General features: G+C 37.0%; 1 protein-coding gene across 4 annotated transcripts in view; it reads left to right on the forward strand.

Moving 5' to 3' along the window:
• Positions 1-21,998, forward strand: part of Nlgn1 (neuroligin 1) — a 660,587-nt gene that overhangs the window by 186,077 nt on the left and 452,512 nt on the right. Inside the window, exon 2 of one of the 4 annotated variants that reach the window (XM_050142045.1) lies at positions 15,824-15,883. The exons of the other annotated variants lie outside the window; for them this stretch is intronic. Within the exon in view, the coding sequence (XP_049998002.1) occupies positions 15,824-15,883 (60 nt within the window). The remainder of the gene's footprint in view (positions 1-15,823; positions 15,884-21,998) is intronic. 4 annotated transcript variants of the gene reach the window in all.

The following is a 21,998-nucleotide window of genomic DNA, read 5'->3' on the forward strand; positions in this document are numbered from 1 at the left end:
GTCTGAAAAGAGGTAGTTCATGGAGGCTTTCCTGCTTGGCTCCCCCACAGGCACGTTCAGTGGAGACTTCAAATGGGCACACTGTGACACCCACCTTGTAGTCCTCATGTAAATGAGATCACACACATGCGCGTGCATGCACATACACACACACACACGTCAAGCATATGCACATGAGAAGAGAGTTGTACATGAGAAGAACATGAAGACAGGAAAACTAAAGGTCTTTATTCATGCTGTAATGATAGTTTAGAAGTGGCTGTGTTTCATGACTCTTGCATGAGATCATTCAAGATTCTTGTACCGTGTATCAAGGTGGCTATTCTTGTGCTTTTGGTTTTTGCTTATTTTTTAATGTTTATAGAATAAATTTTCTCTCTATCTCTCTCTCTCTCATTCCTTTTGGATGCTTATTGATACTTTTCACATTTTAATTTGTATTACTGAATGTTCCTGAAAAGCTCAAAATTTGGTTGGATTCATTGATTTGTATAACTATTGATTCTCATCCCTACCTTTGTTTTTAGTAAAAGCTGTATGATATTAGGTGAATATACTTGCTTATTGAAAGCCCTCAGAGATTTTAGCATATTTTCAGCATTAAGTACTTTTAGTTGAAGTTGAAAAAAAAATGTGTTGGGGTAGAAGTTATTTCTTGATTAGATTTTTAAAAAGATTTATTTCATGCGTTTATGAGTTCTTTTCCCATAAGTACAGCATATGCATGCCGGGTCCTTACGGAGGTCAGAAGAGGGCATCAGATTCCTGGGAATTAGCATTATAGATGATAACAAGCTACTATGAGAGTGCCTGAAATCGAACGTCGTTCTCCACAATAGCAGGTGCTGTTCACCATCTCTCCAGCCCTTGGCTAGATTTTCCGATACAAAAGCAGAATAATAGAGCCATTCAATTTTAATGGCTCACGTTTTATTTTCACACCCATGAGACTGTATCTAGGTGTGTCTCTCCATGTATACATGGATCTATCTATAATTCATTTAAATGTTTATCATAAAAAACTTTGCAAAAAGAACACACATTCTTTTAGAGATCTCCTATTAAAGAGAACAATGCGGTTTTGAGCTCAGCCTGTGATTTCAACATTTCTGGTCAAGACATGCTGCAGTTTAGAGAGTGTACTGTTCGGTCAGTCTTACACACCCACAGGCTACTTTTCATCTCAGACTTCAGTGACAGTTTAAGTAGTAAAAGGCCAAGATCCATAAATAGAAGATTCTGGATCTTGAGTTTATTTCAAATCATGGTGCATAGACCTCATTTGTCATTTTTGTGTTGACTTATAGGCTGTGTACTGTACTGCCCTTCTCTGGGGAAAATAGGCTTAAACATAGTCATTTTTAATAAGATCCCTTGGTTTCTCTGTCTCCTTCATGCCAGGGAACCACTGTCTAGATAACAAAATTCAATTGATTATTATTTATTTTGAATAGTAATTAATTCCAAAGGATACCATCAAATGCAAAGGGTGGGTGGTTTGGGAAAATGCACCAACTCTAGTTTTTGTATATTGAAATTTTTTCTGAGTATTATTCATCTATACTCTTCCCTTTATTCATGGCTGAAATGTTTTATCTTTCTTATACCCAGTTCTGTCTTGCTACTGTTATTTTTTACTGACCTTTGGCTTATAAAAGAGTGTCTAGATAATCTGTCTGTCTACAGAAACAAATTTCAACCACATAAGAGGATCATTCATTCTTTGTGTAAAGTTATCTTTATGTGGATCACAAAGGTTAAGTCAAACCATATATCATTCTTGTACAGACATGTATCTTCAAACCTATCTAAATATTTATATTTATAAACTAATCCCTAACCTCATCTGTAATAGTCTATGAACAAATTCTAGCCTAGTTAGATGCAGTCAAAATAATAGACAATATTTTAACAAATGTTAGAAAATGAGTCTTTTTTCTACTAAGTGTATTGTTGTAGAATATTAGTTTAATATGTGTTATACTCTTTTATGTTGTAGAATATTTATTTAATGATGCAAAGATATGTTGCATTCTTTTATGTTGCATTTGTTTGACTCTGTAAAGCTGTGTTACTTTGCCTGCCTAAAATACCTGATTGGTCTAATAAAGACTGAATGGCCAACAGCTAGGCAGGAGAGAGATACGCAGGATTGACAGACAGAAAAAATAGGAGTAGAAATCTAGGAAGACAAAAGAAGGAGGAGTGGGAAAATGAGGAGAGAAAGATGCCAGGGGCCAGTTACCTGGCCACCCCGCCAGTCACTGAAAAAGAAGGGAAGAAAGACATAGAATAAAGAAAGGTAAAAGTTCCATAGGCAAAATATAGAAAAAGAGGAATGGAATAATTTAGGTTAGAAAAGTTGGTAAAAAAACAAGCCAATCTATGCCCAGACATTCATAAATAAGTCTCCATTTACTTACTTGGGAACTGGGTGGTGGACCCCCAAAGAGCAAAAAGAATAAAAACAACTACAGTGTATATCTTTAATTTCCTGTGAAGTGAAAATTGGGGGAGCCAATATTTGGGAGACTACACGATTGTTCTCTTGTGATGATTTTGCTTATCCAAATAACTCGCCAGAGGATGCTCATCTTGTTACCTTTCTTAGTGTATTTAAAATTATCATTGATTCATGTATAAATGCTTGAAACAATGAAACAATTCTTGGCTAGATTGTATTGAATATTTAATGCTTTAAATTTTAATTAGTTATCTCTCACTAGCCACATAAGATAGAAAAGATCTATGATATTCAATACAAGTATTTTTGTATAAAGGTAAGGTAGTTTAAAATCTCAAAGACATTTTTCACATATTAAAAAAGCACCTTCTTATAAAAATGGAGACAAATGAATAGAAAAGCACTTAAATAGTAAAGATATTCTTCTTCAAAGGCAATCTTGACTGCCAGTGGCCAAATATTAGTATTAAATATGTTATCTTTGATAAATACTATTCTGAACTGCCTTACAAAAGCTGCTTGATTTGGGGCATTTTAGTAGCTTCTTGGGAAGAATGAAAATGAAGAAGAAATCAATAAAGCATGGGCCTCTTATCCTGTATTGATTCCCCTAATCCAGCAGCCATTAAATACTTGAGAGATAAGCCTCTTTTAAGATGGTCTGTTTATATTTTGAAGATCAAATACCTTAATTTTGCTCATGGGTTTCCAAAACACAGGATGGAAGGTTAGCTTTCAGTGACCGTCTTTCCTTCAGAAAATGTTTGTAAGCTAAGCCTACCAAGAGTGTTCTGTGAGAGGACCCTCTTCACGTGATTGCTTTGGCAGAGCTGGGAGCACAAATGGCCTGAAGTGCTGCTATGCATCGCACAAACAGAGGAAGAAAAGCACTAGTATCACCGAGGAAGAGAACTGGCAAAACTGTATGGCTCTGATTTTATTGGAACTATGAGTCTTTCAGTGCCATTGGGCTTTAACATTTTACCTTTTTAAGTCATTAGAACCTTATTCCAATCCAGCCCTCTTACCCTAAGATGTGCTATTGACAATGAGAGCAAAAGACAGCATGGCATTTTGTTTTCAAATTTTCTTTAATGTGAAAAATTCAAATTTGCCATTTTGTCCAAAAAACACAATACTGTTTATTTTTGATCTTTACTTATAGCGATCAATTTTTAAACATATAATGACTAAATTTTAAATAGTAAAATGACCAACAAAGGCTCTAGTAAAAAAAAAAAGTCTTTTCTTTTGTAAATACACTAAAAATACCCTTTCCTTCCTAACTTTTAAATGTTATCTAATTTATTTTGTTCTTTTTAAAGTACTATTTATTTGGGGGGAAAAAAAACTACTTTAGCATTTAATCTCATATGTAACACCTCTGGCACTCTTTCTGATCCCCCTAATTCAGTCTGTACCCTTTTCATAAGGAGTCCCCATACTACTTCAGGATTTTCGTTCCATGCAATAATTAGGATTGCTTAGGCCTATGATGGGGAAGGGCTATTTGCTGGATGTTGAGCAGCTCACAGGCGGCCCAACTGTTGATGATGATGTCCCTCTCTCATGACTTCTGTAGTAGCCGGTAGTTTCCAGTACTTCCTCAGAAATGACTGCAACCCCTGGTTATGATGGAATGTTGAAAGGCCCAAATCTTGTCCAGGGCTTGTGTAGGCAGGGATAACTGCTTTTTCTTCATTATTGCTACACCATACTGTATCAGATTGTTTCACAGAACTTATCCTCCAGATCTTACATTTTTCCTGCCTTCCATTTTCTGTAATATTTCTCTGGTGGTCACAATGTTGATCTAGATCCCCTGTTTACAGATAAGCATGCCACATCATTTGTCTCAGCACATAGACAAGATATAAGACTCCCCATTAACCTTCACCTACTGCCAAAAAAAGAATATCTGCCCGAAGAAAGTAACACTAGTCTATGGTTGAACAGATATTTAGAATGCAGTTTAGCACATCCATTAAACAGAACAACAGTAGTTGGTTCCATCCTGGGACCTGTGCACTCCATAGATACAGGGTTTCTACTGCTTTAAAGCATCCAGAAAATAACATTTCCCCTAGAGAAGGTCTCAAAGTCCATTCAAAAGACAATTAGTATCCTCAATTGGCTATCTACTATTACCATAGAACAGTGTCAAACCTGTCTCCAAAAATACTTACTTTACAACTCGTAATAGTAGCAAAATTACAGTGCCGAAGTAACAATGAAAATAATTTTGTGGTTGGGAATCATCATAATGTAAATAACTGTATTAAAGGGTCGAAGCATTAGGAAGTGGTTCAGAGCCCTAGAAGGAATATGTTGCCTGACAGCCTCAAAGTATTATAGCACACAAAGTCTATAGCTAAAAGAAAAAAATAAAACAAACAAACAAAAAACCCACAAGTGGTTATTTTCTCTCCCAGCAGCTGACATGGTATCATCAGATACTATGAACCATAGCTAGCAGGAAAGAGCTTCTGCCTCAGTTTTATCTTGATTTCTTTGTGTCCTGAAACCAAAGCACATAGTATTTCAGTACCAGGGTTTTAATATCAGTTCTAGAAGCCAAATAAGAACACTGTTGGTGACTTATAATCCCTGCCAAGTGAAATGTTCACTTTTGAGTGCATTACTTATGGTATGGTGGTCCATCCTAAGAAGTGGGCTGAGCCCAGATGTTCTAATATTGAGAAGGATTCTGATGACTCTGGCTTAGACCTATGTACTGCCCTACCAGAATATGACACTTTTCTTGCTCTTTTCCACCTTGTCTTACTCTATTTAAGGGAAGTTAATTGTTCATTTTTCTAAACTTTAATATTACATCAAATGATATACATTACTGAGAAATTATCACTTTTAATTGATACTACCCACTTATCTTAAATTAGTTTTATTTATTTCAGTTTTTGAAAGTTACTTTTTTATGCCTTTCTTTTAATTTCAATTACAACATTAATCTCATCTGAATCAAGTGTTGTCTTGAAGGTCTTTAAACTCTTTGTAGTTTGGGTCTGGGTATCATGGAATGAGTGACACCGAGTTTATCAGATGCCTTCTTACATCTGTACCCATCATTCACATTTTCCTCTTCCTGCCTGTCTTTTATTGACTTTTAAAGGAACCACTAAACTATGACAGATAGCTTTGGGTCCTAGGCAAAATCAGCAAAATATTCTACATGCACTTCTTAACTATGAGTAGAAGAATATTTAACAGTTTCTTTGTGGGGTTTCTTTTAGCCACACCATCCTGGGGGTCTGGGCATTTAACTCTGAATTCACAAGGATTTCCATAATAATGAGTGTGTGCCTATTGGTTGTTGAATCAGATGAGAAAGGAGGGCATGCAGAATTGTGTCCCCAACAGGTTCCAGTCTGCTTGGCTGGAAAGGACAGTGAAGTCACCCTATTTAGGTAAGGAACTGAGAGAAGGTTGTGAGAGTGGATGCTCAGGTGGTCATTGCCCAGCACACTCCTGCCGTGTCTGCCCTCCTGAGAACTCTACCATCAGAGAACCTGACCTTATTCCCTGTGTCTATACAGATACTACTTAGACACCCCAGAAAATAGGATCTTTGTGGTTCCTGGTTCCATCTGTTCACCTCATTAATACAGACGAAATTGAATAGTTGCAGTTTAAGATGTCTTCTCAATTAGGTCTTGCTGGGCATCTCTCATTTTTATCTCCATGATAGCAATCAGGGGCAAAAAAAGGTAATAACCTCTCTTTCCTCCCCCCCCACCAGTGTTAAAAAAAAGCCACACATTTTTTGTAGGTGGTTCCCTGTGTCCAGCTTCCATTCTCTCTGAGGTGAGCTGATTATAATTAGAACCTCAAAGACTGAACCATATGGAATAAAACACAGGGTGGGTGTATCAGATTACTTTTTGAGCAAAAATGACAAGCTTCAGAGCAGGAAAATATATTTTGGAGAGCAATGTGAGGAAGATCAAATCTTGAATTAGTGAGGAGTCTCAAAGGCCATGCTGGGACAGTTCACTTTAAGCCAAGAGGAACAAAGAACTACGAGAAATTAAAGCAAGATAGAGGCACAATGGCAGTCATTTTCAGGGTCATTCATCTACCCTGCATTTAAAACTATCTTAAGTGATATTTCCATTCAGAATCTAAAATACCTTATTTTTGCTCGTGGATTTCTAAAGCATCAAAACTGATGTTATACTATATTTAGCATTAATCTGTCTTGGTACAGCTGTTTTACAACACACAGAATAAGATTCACCATATCCAAGTGAGGTAGCCCTTACATTTCTGTTTATTGAAAGCACTGGCAAGTTTAGTCTTAACAGGAGCTGACTGTGTATGCAGTTTAGTTGGTGCTGATATAAAATAATCAAATCTTTTCATTTCGTTTAGTATTTTCATGACTCTATGTACAACTTTTGAAACTGATGGTACATAACGTGGCCTTGGAAGCAGCATAGAGGGTTAGTGACGGTGACAGTAATGAGTAAGCACAGGACAATGGTGGCCACAGAAGAGGTCTAGATATGGGGGAAGTATAAGAGATGAGGTTTCCTTCTGGAAATTGTATATGGTCTGATAAGATCAAACAGAGCGTACTTCTGTAGGCTAAGGAAGTTCTGAGAACAGAGTTATGCTGAGAGGTCAAATTGACTTTGATGGCAGTGATGAAAGGTATCAATGCTGTCCTGCCAGAGAGGAAGAGGCAACCCAGCAGAAGTGTCTGGAATAGTCTGTCTTGGTAGGAAGGTAAAATCCTGGACATGTGAACTCTTGGCGTGTTAATTTTAAAGCAAAGTTGATAACTTCAAATACATGGTTAACCAGAATTATCGACTCTCATGAAGTCCTAGAATTGCTAGAATCTTGGATTTTCTTCTTGGTGATTTCTATTTTCATTATCAGTCAGGAATGGTGTTCAGTTTCATCCTAAGAAAGGTATTTCTGTCTCAAAAGAATGAGGTGCAGCCCTCAGTGCAAAATACTCCTGCTGCATCTCCTAAAATATTTCATTTTCTTCTGATGTTTTTGCATAAGATTGAAGTAGGTCAGAGTCTTTCAGGATGTGTTTCAAGCCTGTGAATGTCTTCCCATTGCTTTATGGGTTCAGACAAAGGCTGAGGTTCACTCTTTTTCATGGAGGTTCATGTAGCTCTCTTCTTCATCTCCTGACTCTCTTTTCTTCTCCATTGGTAGCCTCAAAGACTGCAGGGCTTCTTGTCAGTGTGGGGCTCTCTGCATGGCAGTCTCTACAGGTAAAGTTTTCTTGCCAGTCTTTGCCTAATCCCCAAGCTTTCTCCCCCTTCATGTCTTCTCCTTTTCCTATTTAGTCAATGAGGACCCTATAGATTATCAGGTCCCCCTGAAGAAATAACTTCTCAGAACCCTAAGGTGTTCTTTGTTAACATGTGTTCTCATTTGTAAACTTATCTGTGTGTGATGACTGGTTTAACGCTTTTCCTATAAGATTTTGCTCTCTCCAGAAAAACCATATAGCTTCCTTTATGCACCACAACTTCTGAGCACTAGCAGAACAAGTTGAATGGATGGATGGCTGAGTGAATGCTAGGGCCTTGCCCGAGTGGCCAAATGATTGCTACCATAACAAACGTGTCATTACTGAGATATCTCAAGACGTCTGGAGCCTCCGGTACCTTAACTCTTGTTAACACCTGTGTCTTCCTCACCTGCCTACCACAGGAAGATCTCCAGATGGTATATGGAGAGTTGGGAAATGGTGAACGAGTCGTCACAAAGTGCTAGTGTTTAATTCAGGAAAGAGAAGCAGACTAGAGGGGAAAGGAATGCTGTTTTGGCACTATTACATAATACAGCTTCCCTTTAAAGTAAGCAAAAACAATATCAAAAAAAAGCATTATGCAAACTTGGTGATCCTCAATGTAAGGTGAGCTCAGTTTGTTTGTTTGCTTGCTTGCTTTAATATGGATTTATCTGCCAGATCCTATTAATTACAGATAGAATCTGCTATTTTTTGAACTTCAAAGTATTGTAATCAGGTACTTTTATAAAAATCTGGTGGTTTTCTAATAAACAAATATTTTTCTATGTCAATATTCTAGGCTAGGAAAAAAAATGTTTTTTGCGTCCTGATTTTGGAAAACAGATTCACTCCTCCCAAAAGCTGCATTGTAAGTTGTTCTATGACTCTGAAGAACTCCTGAGGAAAATATATTCTGTGTTCTTGTAGGTGTTTTCTGCCAACACAAAGATAAACATAGAGCATGCCTACTGCCTTCAGGAGGAGGAACATGGTCCCTTCCAAATATACATATATGAGCTAGGAACCAAACAGGCAGCTCACCAAGAAACTGCCACATGTCAGAGCCAACTGCCAGAACTGCACATATTTAGACTCTTCTGAGATTATAAATTATTTCAAAATTTGCTTTTAGTAACCCATCACACTGATTTATAATGCATTTTTATTTTAGTATAATGTATGTTTAGGGAATTGTTCACAAAATTTGACTGTCTTTAAAGTTTTTCCAGGAAGGGAATATCTTTTCAACTATAATTTCTTTATGACTAGTCATAAATAATGAACTACTTAAGACATGCAATAACTTTTGTTCAATAAGTATAGAGATATGAATTAGGAGGGCTTGCTGTAGTAATCACTGTTGTAATTTAGAAAAGGGAGCATGCGAGAGAAAGATGCCATTCAACAGAACTCATGTGGAGAGATCTTTAAATTAGGGGAAAGGGAAATTAGGGGAAAGGGAACAGAAAACTGAGCGAGGGGAGAAGAGAGACTGGCCTCTGGGGACAGGAGCAGCAGCAGGAAAGAAGGGAGAGAGAGAGAGAGAGAGAGAGAGAGAGAGAGAGAGAGAGAGAGAGAGAGAAGAGGTGGTCAAGACCTACCTTTGAAAAGGCAACATAGCAAACGTGCACAGAAGGTGCTCTCAGTAAGTAGCAGCTGCTGAGGACGTAGACTGTCAAGACCTCAAGGACAGGCTAGTACAAATGCCTGAATGTCAACAGTCCTCCTTTATGTTTATGTTTAATTAAAACACAATTGACAGAACACAGAATTGTCCCGCACCAGAGGTATGTAAATTAGAAACAAGGAGAAAGAACAGAAAAGCTTGGGGTTATAGGGTACACACTTCCAACTATCAGATCACTGGCAAAAGTAGCAAAGGTCCGGTGAAATATTGGACACAAAGTGCCAGTAAGCGGCTACTACCTCGCCATTACGTCGAGTGGGGGACAAATGAGATCCAACAGCTTTATCAAGCAAGGATCTAACGATAATGGCTAAGCCATGTCATTTCCCATCAGCAAGAAAATAAGAAAATAAATAAATAAAAAAAAGAGCCAGGGCACAAGGCTCAGAGGAAGAATATGAGTCCAAAAGACAAGAAGACGGGAAGGTCCAAGGGCTGATCCTGAAGGACGGACACTTAGGTCTCAGATAAGAAAGGTATGAGCCACCCAGTGAAGGCAGGGGCCTCAAGGGCTGACCCTTAAGGATGTTGTCTGAGAGAGGAGGAAGGCGCCCTGTTGTCTCCTAAAGGGCGGGGGCAAGGGTCTAGGTCTGAGGGATTTTGGGACCCAGGAGATGAGAAAGAAGACTTACTCATGTGTAATGGCCAGAAAAAAAGAGGCTCACCAATCCTGCCGGTGTTAGAGAAGCGAGTCTATTGTATAAGGACCCTGTTTCAGAGACCTGGCATGCATCAAACTGCCAGTAGGCAGGAGGAAGTGCCTTTCCCAGTGGGGGAACTAATGTTGTAGTTTAGATTAGAAAAAAATGGCGCAAGAGAAAGAAGCCATGCAACAGAGCTCACATAGCGAGGTTATTTTATTAGAGAAAAGGGAACGGAAAAAGAAGGAAGGAGAGAGATGACACCCACTTCTGGGAACAGGGGCAGCAGAAAAGAAGAGAGAGGCAGAGAGGCTGCCACAAGCAGAGAGGTAGGCAAGGCCCATTTTCTAAAGGGAACACACTAAACATACACAGGAGGTGTTTTAGTGGCCACAGCTGAGGCCCTGTCTTGTGGGGACCTTGAGAGCAGGTCAGTGCAGGAGCCTAAAACCTAACAACCACAGAATGATACTAGTTTACAAAAGTTATGCTTTAGTGATTATCAGTTTGATACATGAGAAAATGTTGACTAATAAACTCTGCTGCTCATAAATTCTAGCATTGTTTTTCCTATGGAACACACAGATTTTTCAAAAACTTGATCCAACTCTTATTTACTGGCTTTTGTCTCATGGTTAAAGAACACTGTCAGAGCCCTTAAATGCTTTCATTCTGTGTACATGACCTTAAAAATTATTCATAGTCAGTTTATATTAAAGGCTCCAGGGTCAAGAGGGTGAGGCAAGACAGCAAGGTCATTAGCCTTCTCTTTGTCATTCTGTGACCTGCAGGGGCTTGGAACTGTAAATAAACCTCAGAACTCCAGAGACTCCTCCCTGGAGAGGGGCATTTCTCATGGCCAACGTTCTAAGGCAGCCACCAGGAATAGAATAATACCTTCAGCCTACCTGCCTATGTCAATCTGTGTGACTCAAAGTCTGGCTAATTTCAGATGAATTGAAGCTATAATGAAGGAATTTATAATCAGTTCTAATGTATTTGAGAACCAAAGTGTATTAGCCCTTCATCAAAGAGAATGATAAAAAGCAGCATTAATATGGGTGGATGGTAATTATTTCAGAGCTCATAATTATTCTCCAGTTAACTACACAGAAATGCTGATATTTTATTCCTCTTTAAAAAATAAAAGGCATCCGTGGTCAGATTCCAAAATGTGAGACTGCATTGCTCGTCCTCCACTCGGGCCAGGACTTTAGTTGTATTTATGGAAATCACAAAAGAACTCTTGAAATTAAATGAGTTTGAAGTTCATGGTTGGGTGTTCACTGTAGCTAGTTTAAGTGCTGTTGCTTTCCCTCTGAATCTATTTATTGCCTATAGGAGATATAAAATACAGTAATTACTCTTACTCCCTTTCAAAATGACATGAGGTCTACTTTCCTATTAACTCTAATGAGAGTTATGTGTGCATTCCTCTGGGAGTAGAGACCCAGTGAGTTTCAAGGTAAAATAAATCACTTCTACACACAGGCTGGAGTGGTCGCATTTGCTTTATAGTTGATGCTTTGAGATGGCTGTTAAAACTGCTGAGGCGGAGGTTGCCCTGCTTGCTGTGGGAAAGAAGCATAAGGTGTGGTTAGGTTGTTGTTAGTGACTCTGATTCCTGTTCAAAGGGTAGAAATGTACCCTTGAGGAAATGAGGATGCTAAACTTTTTAGGAATGCATGTCCTTTGAAGGGTGAAAGCCCACCTGTTACAAGGACACTAATGTGTTTACAATATTATCTTTCTGTTAACAAAAGCATTTAAAGATCAGTGGGTATATCAGTTCTGACACTTTAGGATCAGGAAACAAGAGCCAGAGTTGTTGATAGGCAGTGGATGCTGGCTTCTAGCACTGGTTTAGGGCCCCTTGAAATCATGTGGTGATGCATTGTGAACCCCAAGCTGTGTTTTCTCCATTCAAGTCTCCTTAAAGAAACCAATCAATTGAGTTCTCTACTGGACCCGATTAGTTTGTTTTCAGTATCTTTACGCAGAGATCTGAATGAAATCTGTTTTCTTTATTTTGACAGTGTTTGCCCTGAACTGTTAATCTTTTAAACTTTAGAAAAACGTTGGATAGAAAATCTTGAGGGTAAGAAAGTACCATTATGTTCAGGTCATTAAATCACAGCTACAACCTATACTGGAGTAACAATTTGATAACATAATAAAATGATATATTAAAAATAAGTATTTAAGCCGGGCGATGGTGGCGCACGCCTTTAATCCCAGCACTCGGGAGGCAGAGGCAGGCGGATCTCTGTCAGTTTGAGACCAGCCCGGTCTACAGAGCTAGTTCCAGGACAGGCTCCAAAGCCACAGAGAAACCCTGTCTCAGAAAAACCAAAAAAAAAAAAAAATTGTGCCACAAATATAAGAGAATTGGTGCTGGACAGCAAGCAGGGCATTTGCTAGCATGCTGTGCAGGCCAGGCAGAAGCTGGCACACTCCCCTCACAGGTGAGCAAACGGTGATTAACTAACACAGCAGAGTNAAAAAAAAAAAAAAAAAAAAAAGTATTTAGTTGAGATAATTCAACTTCATCTTTCTCTGATGTTGTCTTCAATTATTTATGACACCAAGTAAGCATCTATGTCTGAGTGTAGTACTCAGGTTGACTATAGGTATGTAAACAGTGTCCTCTATTAAGAGGCACACAGCTTCCTGAGGACAGAAAGGAAAGCTCAGCAACTTACAGAAAAAGCTCAGTTAAGCATTCTAGCCTTAAACCTTCTCCTACCCACACCTAGAATAATTTCCATGACTTCTCAACTTACTATATAGCAATGGCAGATTAATTCCCACATGCAAGGCGGTGGAAGAAACTGTTTACCAATCCTCTCTGGCTGTTGCATCTCACTCAGGCTCGTGAGGGAACCTGTCGGCATGCAAAGCATATGGAATTGTTAACTCAGGAGCTGCCTAAACTAAATGGTTCTCAATACAGACTGTAGAAGTTGCATTAGATATCCCAATGTGTTTTCATTCAAATTGTCTAAGGGAAAGATTAGCACAGAGCCTGCTCAAGATAAAAGGAGTAATCTCAAAGTGACAGGATTTAAATTGGCCCTCAAATATTATCAGACTAATGAGTCAGCAAAAAAAGGAGCTGATTTTACTAATTTTTTGAAGTCCAAGAATTAAGAAAATTGAGTAATTTAGTGAAAATTGGAAAGTTGACAGAGATTTACAAGCAGTAAGTAACATTGTTCTCAGTTTGTATTGCTTGCTAGCCAATAAGTAAGCCATATATATGAATATGTATATATATATATGTGTGTGTGTTTGTACATACACGCACACACACATAAATACATATATATGTATATATATAATATTATCTTGGTAAACAGGAATGTGAAAAGTACTTTTTTATTTATTTTATTTTTATTCTTTTAAGAAAGTAAACAAGCTATCTTTTTTCATTATACATACCAACCCCAGTTCCCACTCCCTTCCCTCCTTTCATTCCCTCTGCCTATTCCCCCACCCCACCTCCCATCCACTCCTCAGAGAGGGTCAGGCTGACTGCTTAGGGGAAGGTCCAAGGCCCTCCGTAATATATCTAGGCTAAGCAAGGTATCCATCCAAAGAGAATAAATTCCCAAAAAGCCAGTACAAGCAGTATGGATAAATCCAGCCATACAACTGTCACACACATTCAGATAGTTTGGTCCTAACTTTGTTCATTCCCAGTCTGGCTGGAGTTTGTGAGCTCCCATTAGCTCAGGTAGACTGTTTCAGTAGGTGTACCCATTATGATCTTGCCTTCTTTGCTCATATTCTCACTCCTCCCACTCTTCAATTGAACATTGGGAGTGCAGTCCAGTACTCTGAAGCTGGTCTCAGCCTCTGTTTCCATCAGTTGCTGGATGAAGGTTCTATGGTGATATTTAAGATGATAAATATTATTTTAGTATTTAAAGCATATTTTGAATTGGAAATGTTTCAAATGTTCCAATTCTACAATTTTAATATAAAAATTTTAAAATATTTTTATTTTAAAGAACTGATTATTAAGTTAGTAAGTGTCAGAAAGCCCTCTGTGCTCCTTTGCATTTGAAGAAGATCTTATTACATATGGATATCTGTGAACTTACCACTGAGAAACAATTAGCATGGACTTTTTCTCTTTTCTAGGTTTTTTTTTCAGAACATATTTACAGATGTGTTTATTGAAGCATAACCATATGGTTTTTTGCAGTTTCTTGCCTTTATTTTGAATGACCTTGAAACCATGACCTTGCAGTTGAATGTCTTTAGATCACTAGTTTTTAGTTTTCCAGAGTTTAGACCCTCACCAGAGACTGATATTTGCAGTAGTATTTCTCTGACCTGAAAAAATAAAATCTTGTTGTATCTTGTTTTTCCCTTTTGTTCTTTGTTTGGTGTTTTCTATTCTTTGAGGGACATTATGATAGGTTTTGCTTTAAATTGCAAACATAATGAAAAGTCCTTTCTGAAAAGGTGGACAAATCTCTCTCAAATGTTTACCAATGCTTTCCTGTGCTGTATGCTTATAGTTATTGCTTGCTCTGTTGTTGGAATCAAGCCATGACTGTCCATTCCTTCACACAGTTTTCTAAGACTCTTACATTATGCATGACAAAATTCTTTTGATTATTGCTATGTGACTGGCTGTCTTTTTATACAGAGTGTACTGTGTTTGTAGTGACTGCTTTGCATGAGGATTATGAAATGTCACACAAATGAAATGGTTGTGGAAATAGAAAGGTATTCTGGGGCTTGACTTGCTTTTTGTGTGCTGAGTATGTCAATTGTGTGACACTTAAAATTACTTTCATGTGGCCTTTGACTTCCCCCTTTGGTGTGTTCACTTCTGCTCGCAGATTAACACTGTTAGGGATAATAAAAACACGTATTAAATGTGTGCGGCGTTTCCTACAGTCTTCTTCTAAAACACGATCCTATTATAAATCAATATACTGGACATGAAACTGCACAATGGCATGATTCCATTGTTCCATAAAGTTGATTTTGAAGTATTAGCTCTTCAACTAATTAGTTCTTCAACTAATTCCATAGCTAAACATGACTTCAACTAATGGTACTTTTCTCTGTTAAGTAACAAAATTATTTGTTGATATATTCATGCATGTGGCAATTGCCCTAAATCCACAACTAACATTTAAATTAAAACACACGGGGGAGTACTTGTGTCATGACAAGTAATTTTAAAAAGTCACAGTTTTTTTTAAATGTATAAATTAAAAATGTGTAAAATACAAGTGATAATGATCATATGAAGACAATTTTTAAAAGCAGAAAAAGAACAACTTACAAAGAGTTTCTGTCTTTTTTTTTTTCTAGAGTTATCCTCTGGTCCCAAGTTAAAGAATAGTTTGACCTGCTGTATCTTTATAACTGTCAGAAATTTTGATTAGACAGGACATTGAATAAATTAAGTATATTCAACTAGTTAAACTGTTTACTTTTTATATGCAATGGTATTTTTTTACAAAAATCATTCCCTTGGCCTATGACTCAAATACTAAGTCATAGTATATTTTGAATGATGAAAATGTTCAGAAACCAAATCAATGAGATATTTTGGGGAAGGGGATTTTTTTCTTAAAAAAATTAATCAACTGTGATATAACCACGTCCCCACTCTCTTTTTGAAATATTCTTGATAATTTTAATATTTACATTTATTTTTCCCCCTCAGTCATGTTTATTCTTGAATTGTCTTTTTTTTCCCTCCATTTCTCCGTTCTCAATCCTAGGTCCCCTTACAAAGAAACAGACAGATGATTTAGGTGATAATGACGGTGCTGAAGATGAAGGTATTTTTCCCCCACCAAATCTATTTGCATGACCAGGGTTCCAATCACTTTCCCCACTCCTTTCTATTTTTTTACTTCTTGTCTTTTATTGAAGAGTTCTTTTTTTAATTCTTGTTTTTGATGTGTTTTGTCTTCTTGCTTGTTGTTACATATGAATATGCATTTTAAATTTTTAAAGCGATTGTTATGTTTTACATTTTGATGCCAACCATTAAGATGTTTTAGAAAGAGGGGCATTTTTTCCTTTTTGGTTTTCTTGAACTGACTTTTGATATGTTCCATCCCTGTTTTGACGAACCGCCACATTTCTTGAACTAACAATCCCACATGTAGTCCCTGTGCCCATTGCATGTGCTCTAATCTCTGGAAATATTTTGGCCAGTTTGACTGTGTATCATTTTTACATTTTTCTTCCCTTTTGAAAAGTACTTCTTGCTCTACTAAAGGAGAGGTGAGCTGATGCAAAGTGTTTCTTGAGCAATGTAATTTAGATTTTTTTAAAAATCCTGTTTTGTGTTGATATTCTTAAATATCACAGCAGTTAAACGGTATTATATAAACATCTCAGGCACCACAACTGTTAGGCGAGTAATGAAGGGTAGTCACGTAGCCCTTGGTCCCTTAGTGTTGATTCATGATGCTGGAGACATGTTCAGGGGTGAAGAACTGTCTGTCCTCTTACAGGACCCGAGTTCGCTTCCCAGCACCCATGTGAAGTGTAACTCAGTGTTCTGTGTTCTCTTCTGGCCACCCTGAGCACCTGAACTCGTACACATTCACACCCAAACACAGATGTGCAGTCATATATTATTATGAACTAAAAAATACACCTTGTAAATATTTTAATAAATTTAATAGGTATTTCAGATACAAGATTACAGATATGTTTTTTCATTTAAAAACCAAGATTACAGGTATATCTTTTTGTTTCAAAAGGTGAATACATTTTATATAATCTAGTAATACGAAATAAAATTTTCTAACATTCAAAGTATTATCATCCTCATATAATAAAAGATTTTCTACTCCATTAATAGGGGAATTCTTTTCTCTTTTCTTTATTCTTACAGCATACAGTTTTGATCAATTGGTAAATCTAAGCACCTGCTAGCTCTCTTGAAGTCTGTCTTCCTACCTGATATTTAACTAAGTTTCTAGAGAGACTACTGCTTAATTTATCCCATCTTCATTCCATTCAGGATTTTATTTTTAATGTGCATTGTTTGATTTTTGATTTGCATGTTACACTAATTATAAGTTTTAGAGAGGCGATTAATACAATGCACAATTTTACATTTTCCCTCAAGCCTTTAGGTCTCAAAAATATAAGAATGTAAGAAGGAATTTCTGCAATAAAATTACCTGTTCCCTGGTCAGCAGAACTACTACCCTCAAAAGTTGAAGAAATCTATAACTAAATCACCTTCATAAACAATTTGAATCCATTTATTTTAAATTTTTTGATATATATTCAACAAACTCTTCTACAATAGAAATTTAACTGTTAGAGGTAACATATAGAAAGCTTAATTGTTGTATCTTCAAATTTGTATTTTATAACATTTAATAATTATTAATGGGCTGGAAAGAGGTCTCAGAACTTAAGAGTACATATTAATTATCTTAGTGTTCTATTACTGGGAAGAGACACAACAACCTAGGCAACTTTTAAAAAGAGCATTTATTTGGTGGCTTGCTTACAGTTTCAGAGACTTAGTCTATTATCATGGTAGGAAGCAGGCAGGATGCAAGAGAAGTGGATGAGAGTTCTCTATCTGGATCAATGGCAACAGACAGAGACAGACAGACACTGACCCTGGCCTGTGATTATAAGTCCTCAGAGCCCACCCCCATGCCACAACTCTGACAAGGCCCATATGTCCTAATCCTTTCTAGATAGCCCTTTAACTGGAAGGAAATGTGAAAATATGTAAGCCTATGGGGGCCAATCCCATTCAATCCAACTCGCTGCTTTATTGGAGGTGCAGAGTACAGAACCCAGCACTTACCCACGCAGCTCACAAACTCTGTTATTCCAGCAACAAGAGGTCTCATTCTCCATCCCCTCAAATTTCCTAGGTGTGTGCTTGCACACACACACACACACACACACACACACACACACACACACAAAATAAATAATTAAAAAGAATTGTGGCTACAGTGTAGTTATTACTATTTGATTATATATTTATTTACTATGGATCCCAATGTAGAAGTAGGCATTAAACACAAGCTAATCACTACTATTAATATTAAGTAGTTATATATCACTGCCCAAGACACATAATTTCCAGTGCTAAATAGTTAAAGTATAAACTTATGCTAAGTCAGATATACTCAAAGATTCAAAATATTTCTAGGTTATTGTAGGACATGGGTAGTATTCTAAGATTATGCTCTAAGGACTGTAAAATAAATAAATAAATAAATAAATAAAATAATAAAATAAAATAAATAAAATAATAAAATAAATAAATAAATAAAATAATAAAATAAAATAAATAAAATTCCCTGAAAATATAAAATCTGATACATAATATAGAGACCTGCATTTTGTAAAGTCCAAAATTTAGTAATATAGTCTCAAAACTAGAAAAAATCATTACTCTAGTTTAAAATTTTTCAGGTGTTGAATCAATCAGGTTATTTTTTCCATTGAGAACGATAGCTTAGGATAGGTACCTTTGAGTATTGATAGTGAGTTAAGCCCTGTAGCACCTATATCTAGTTTACGGGTCAACTTTGAATCCCATTTACCATTTATTGTTCATTATTAAAAACAGCCTAAGCACTGGTTACAATGTCAGGTCTCACTCAAGGCACTGGAAGCCGTTTACCAGGGCTACCAAGTTGAGGAACACTTCTCTTCTAAATGTTGGAAGCTGTGTGCTTTTCCAGCACTTGGTTCCATTGCAATCACTCCTCTGTTGTACTGGGTGGTTACTTCAAAGCAAGAAAGATAATTCAGATATCCCATGAGAAGGTCTGATGATCTCCTCTTCAGTACTCTTAGAATTATTTTGTTGATGCAATGCAAATCAAAATAATCTAATAAGCAGTTTGGATTTGTGGCGAATGTTGACTTGGCATCACTGGGCACAGAGCAAAGGGTGAAAAGTCACTGGAGCAAGGCTTCTCTCCCATGCTGGACTCCAGCTTCTATAACAATTCTCCACAGCTTTCCTGTGACCCCTGCTTCCCCGGCTTGTCTCAGCCACTGCACTCTGAGCTCCCTTTTAACATTCACTGCCCTTTGTCCCTTATTTCCTTAGCTGCGCTGCAGATTTCTCTGCATTATAGACGGTTACTTCTCATCTCAACTGCAGTCATCTCTAGACCAAACACAATCACATCATTTTTAATTTATGATTTATAATAATCAAAAGAATGTGTCTTATAGCCTAATCTGAAGTCATAAAAATGTTTCAAAACCTTATCCGTTTCTCACAACATAGTGTAGGAACTTACAAGATTGAAGAGATATATTTGATTGTGCCAAGAATATCCCAATATTATCACTTTAACATTTAGACAATTTTATTATCTTCATAGAGATTCAAGTTCTCTAAACACTGATCTTTAGATTCTCATTTATTTTGTAAACAAATGTTTGTTTTGTTTAACAAGAACAGATTAAGCCACACTTTCTATGTTGCATTAGCAGTTCTGAAGCTAACTGGCACCCATAAAAGTGAGTGAAAGGCATGGACATGTTTTCAAGTGTCTCTTTGTATGTTTCAGACAAAAATTTAATTACAGCAATGCTTCACAAGTTAGAAACTATTAAATCTCCAAAACCTCTAAAATACGGACAATTAACCAGTCCACGGTCCTTAAAAAAGCAACAAAACACACATTTAAAGAATTTGCCTACCAGTTGTTCACTGACCATTGAAAGGGCCTGTGATGCCGAGTCACTCTCGCCAAACACAGATTCTCTTATGATGGTGACATTTTTTACTTTGGCCTAAAATATTTGTAAATAGGATGTCATAGTTACTAAAGCTAAAGGTTAATATTCCAAATGTATTATTTCATTAACCTTAAAAACTTAGAGTTCTTTCTTAACACTTTATAGGAAAATGATCCTCATCACAGGATTTTCTTTACTCTTCCACTCCTTTCAATCTCCATGTGTTTAACAAGGCCTAAAACAAGCAAAAGAATGATGAATATGCTTGTGAAAAGTTACATTATGATTAGAACTAAGCTGGTGTTTTAAGAACCCATGAAATGCCAATTTTAGTAAAGTCTGAGCTAGCTATTTATTCAAAATAAAAAATGTAGATAAAGCAAAAAGTTCCTGTATTTTATTTTTATGTAGAAAATGAAATAATAGAGATTTAAATGTGCTATGGCTCTAAAGCACTCAAAATTAACTACTGAAAACCTTCTAGTACAGGGTCTGAGGATAAAACAGAAATACTGTCAACATGTGATCAGATAGCGATCAATATTATGGTATCTGATATATCAATTCCATTTACCAATATCTTGTTCTCTTTTAAATAACAAACTAAATAGTTACTATTTTAACTGCTTTTTATTAACAACAAAAAGACTTAGAGATTAAGCAAATAAAGGAAAATGTGCCACTCGGATAAAAAATTGGCCACTAACAACGAATTCCAGTTATTTTATGTTGGAGGATTCCAATGTGTTAAAAAGTTTCCAAATAGTAAATTAATTTACATTCAGAAATTTTAGTTATCAACACACATTATGGTATTTAAGTTCACAATCACTTTAAAAGAAAAAAATTGTACATAGCATTATAATTTGATTGAAATTTTTTACAAAGAAGAGCTCAATATTCAAACTTCTTAGGCAAGACCAAAAGATTTGAAAAGTTTGAAAAATTGAATTAGAAATTCAAATTTACCCAAATATCTGTGATTCCTTTATGCATAAATTTCAAGAGAGAGAGAGAGAGAGAGGGGGAGGGAAGGAGAGAGAGAGGGAGAGAGAGAGAGAGAGAGAGAGAGAGAGAGAGAGAGAGAGAGAGAGAGAGAGAAGAGAAGGACTTGCCTAGGCACAGACCCTAGATTCTTCTGACAGGATTGCCCTTTGAGACATTGCCCATGTGGGTCTGCTGCAAGGTGCAGAATAGTCTTCCCATGTGTGCTAGTATTGTCTTCCAGGTGAACAGAATGGCTCTGCCAAGACTTCATTACTGTTCACAGTGGGGGCTTTGTAATTCTATGTAATTTTAATTAAAGGAGAATTCTGAAACAGCCTCCCTCTGAGCTACCTCCAAGCATACAATTAGCAGAGTACAGTGTCTGCTGCGAACAGCTCGGCTAATGATTTCAGTTTAATAATTTATTATTGCTTCTTCAATGCCAACCATACAAGAAAAAATAAGAAGCTAAAATTGTATGCAGCAAGCAGGCATTTTAGGTGTGTAGTTTAATCATCTTTGAAGGGATCCCTTCCCGTTTCCATCTAACACCTCCACAGTCCCCTGAATCTTGATATGAGAGGGAGCATGGGCTGGAAAGTTAGCTCAGTGGTGGCACCGGGTTCGACTGATAGCGTGGCCCTCATGGCAACTCACAACTGTCTGTAATCCAGCTCCAGAGGATCGTGGACTCTCTCTGGCACCTTCGGCACTAGGCATGCATGTATCCATGCAGGCAACACAACCCATGCACATAAAATAAGATTTAAAAAATTAAAATAAAAGAGGATGATTTTGTCTGTGAGAAAACTGCAGGGCATATGTGGTGACTATGCCTAGCAGACAGTTCCTATGGAAAGCTGTTCTCCCTGCTTGAACCCAGGATCTTCTTGTGAAGCACATCCATTGCGAGGCAAGCAAGGCAGCGAGTCCTAAATTGATCTTTCTTAAAGGGACACCTGAGAACAAATGTAATGGCTAGTGTATGAAAATGTCAAAATGAAGCCCATTAATTTTATACTAAACTAAAATTCATTTATAAAAAGTGAAGACGATTAAAAAATAACACATGTTCATTATTGGAAAAAAAAAAAACAGATGGGGGAGACTCCAAGATGTGCCATGAACCACTTCCTCAACTTGGAAGTCTGAATAAACAAGAGAAACGGCAAGTTTTGATCTGAAAATGAGTTTTCAGTCAAAGAAATCACT

The sequence above is a fragment of the Alexandromys fortis genome, unplaced genomic scaffold, assembly GCF_014885135.2.
Source record: "Alexandromys fortis isolate MF-2015 unplaced genomic scaffold, M_Fortis_MF-2015_v1.1 scaffold_41, whole genome shotgun sequence".
Classification (NCBI taxonomy): Eukaryota; Metazoa; Chordata; class Mammalia; order Rodentia; family Cricetidae; genus Alexandromys; species Alexandromys fortis.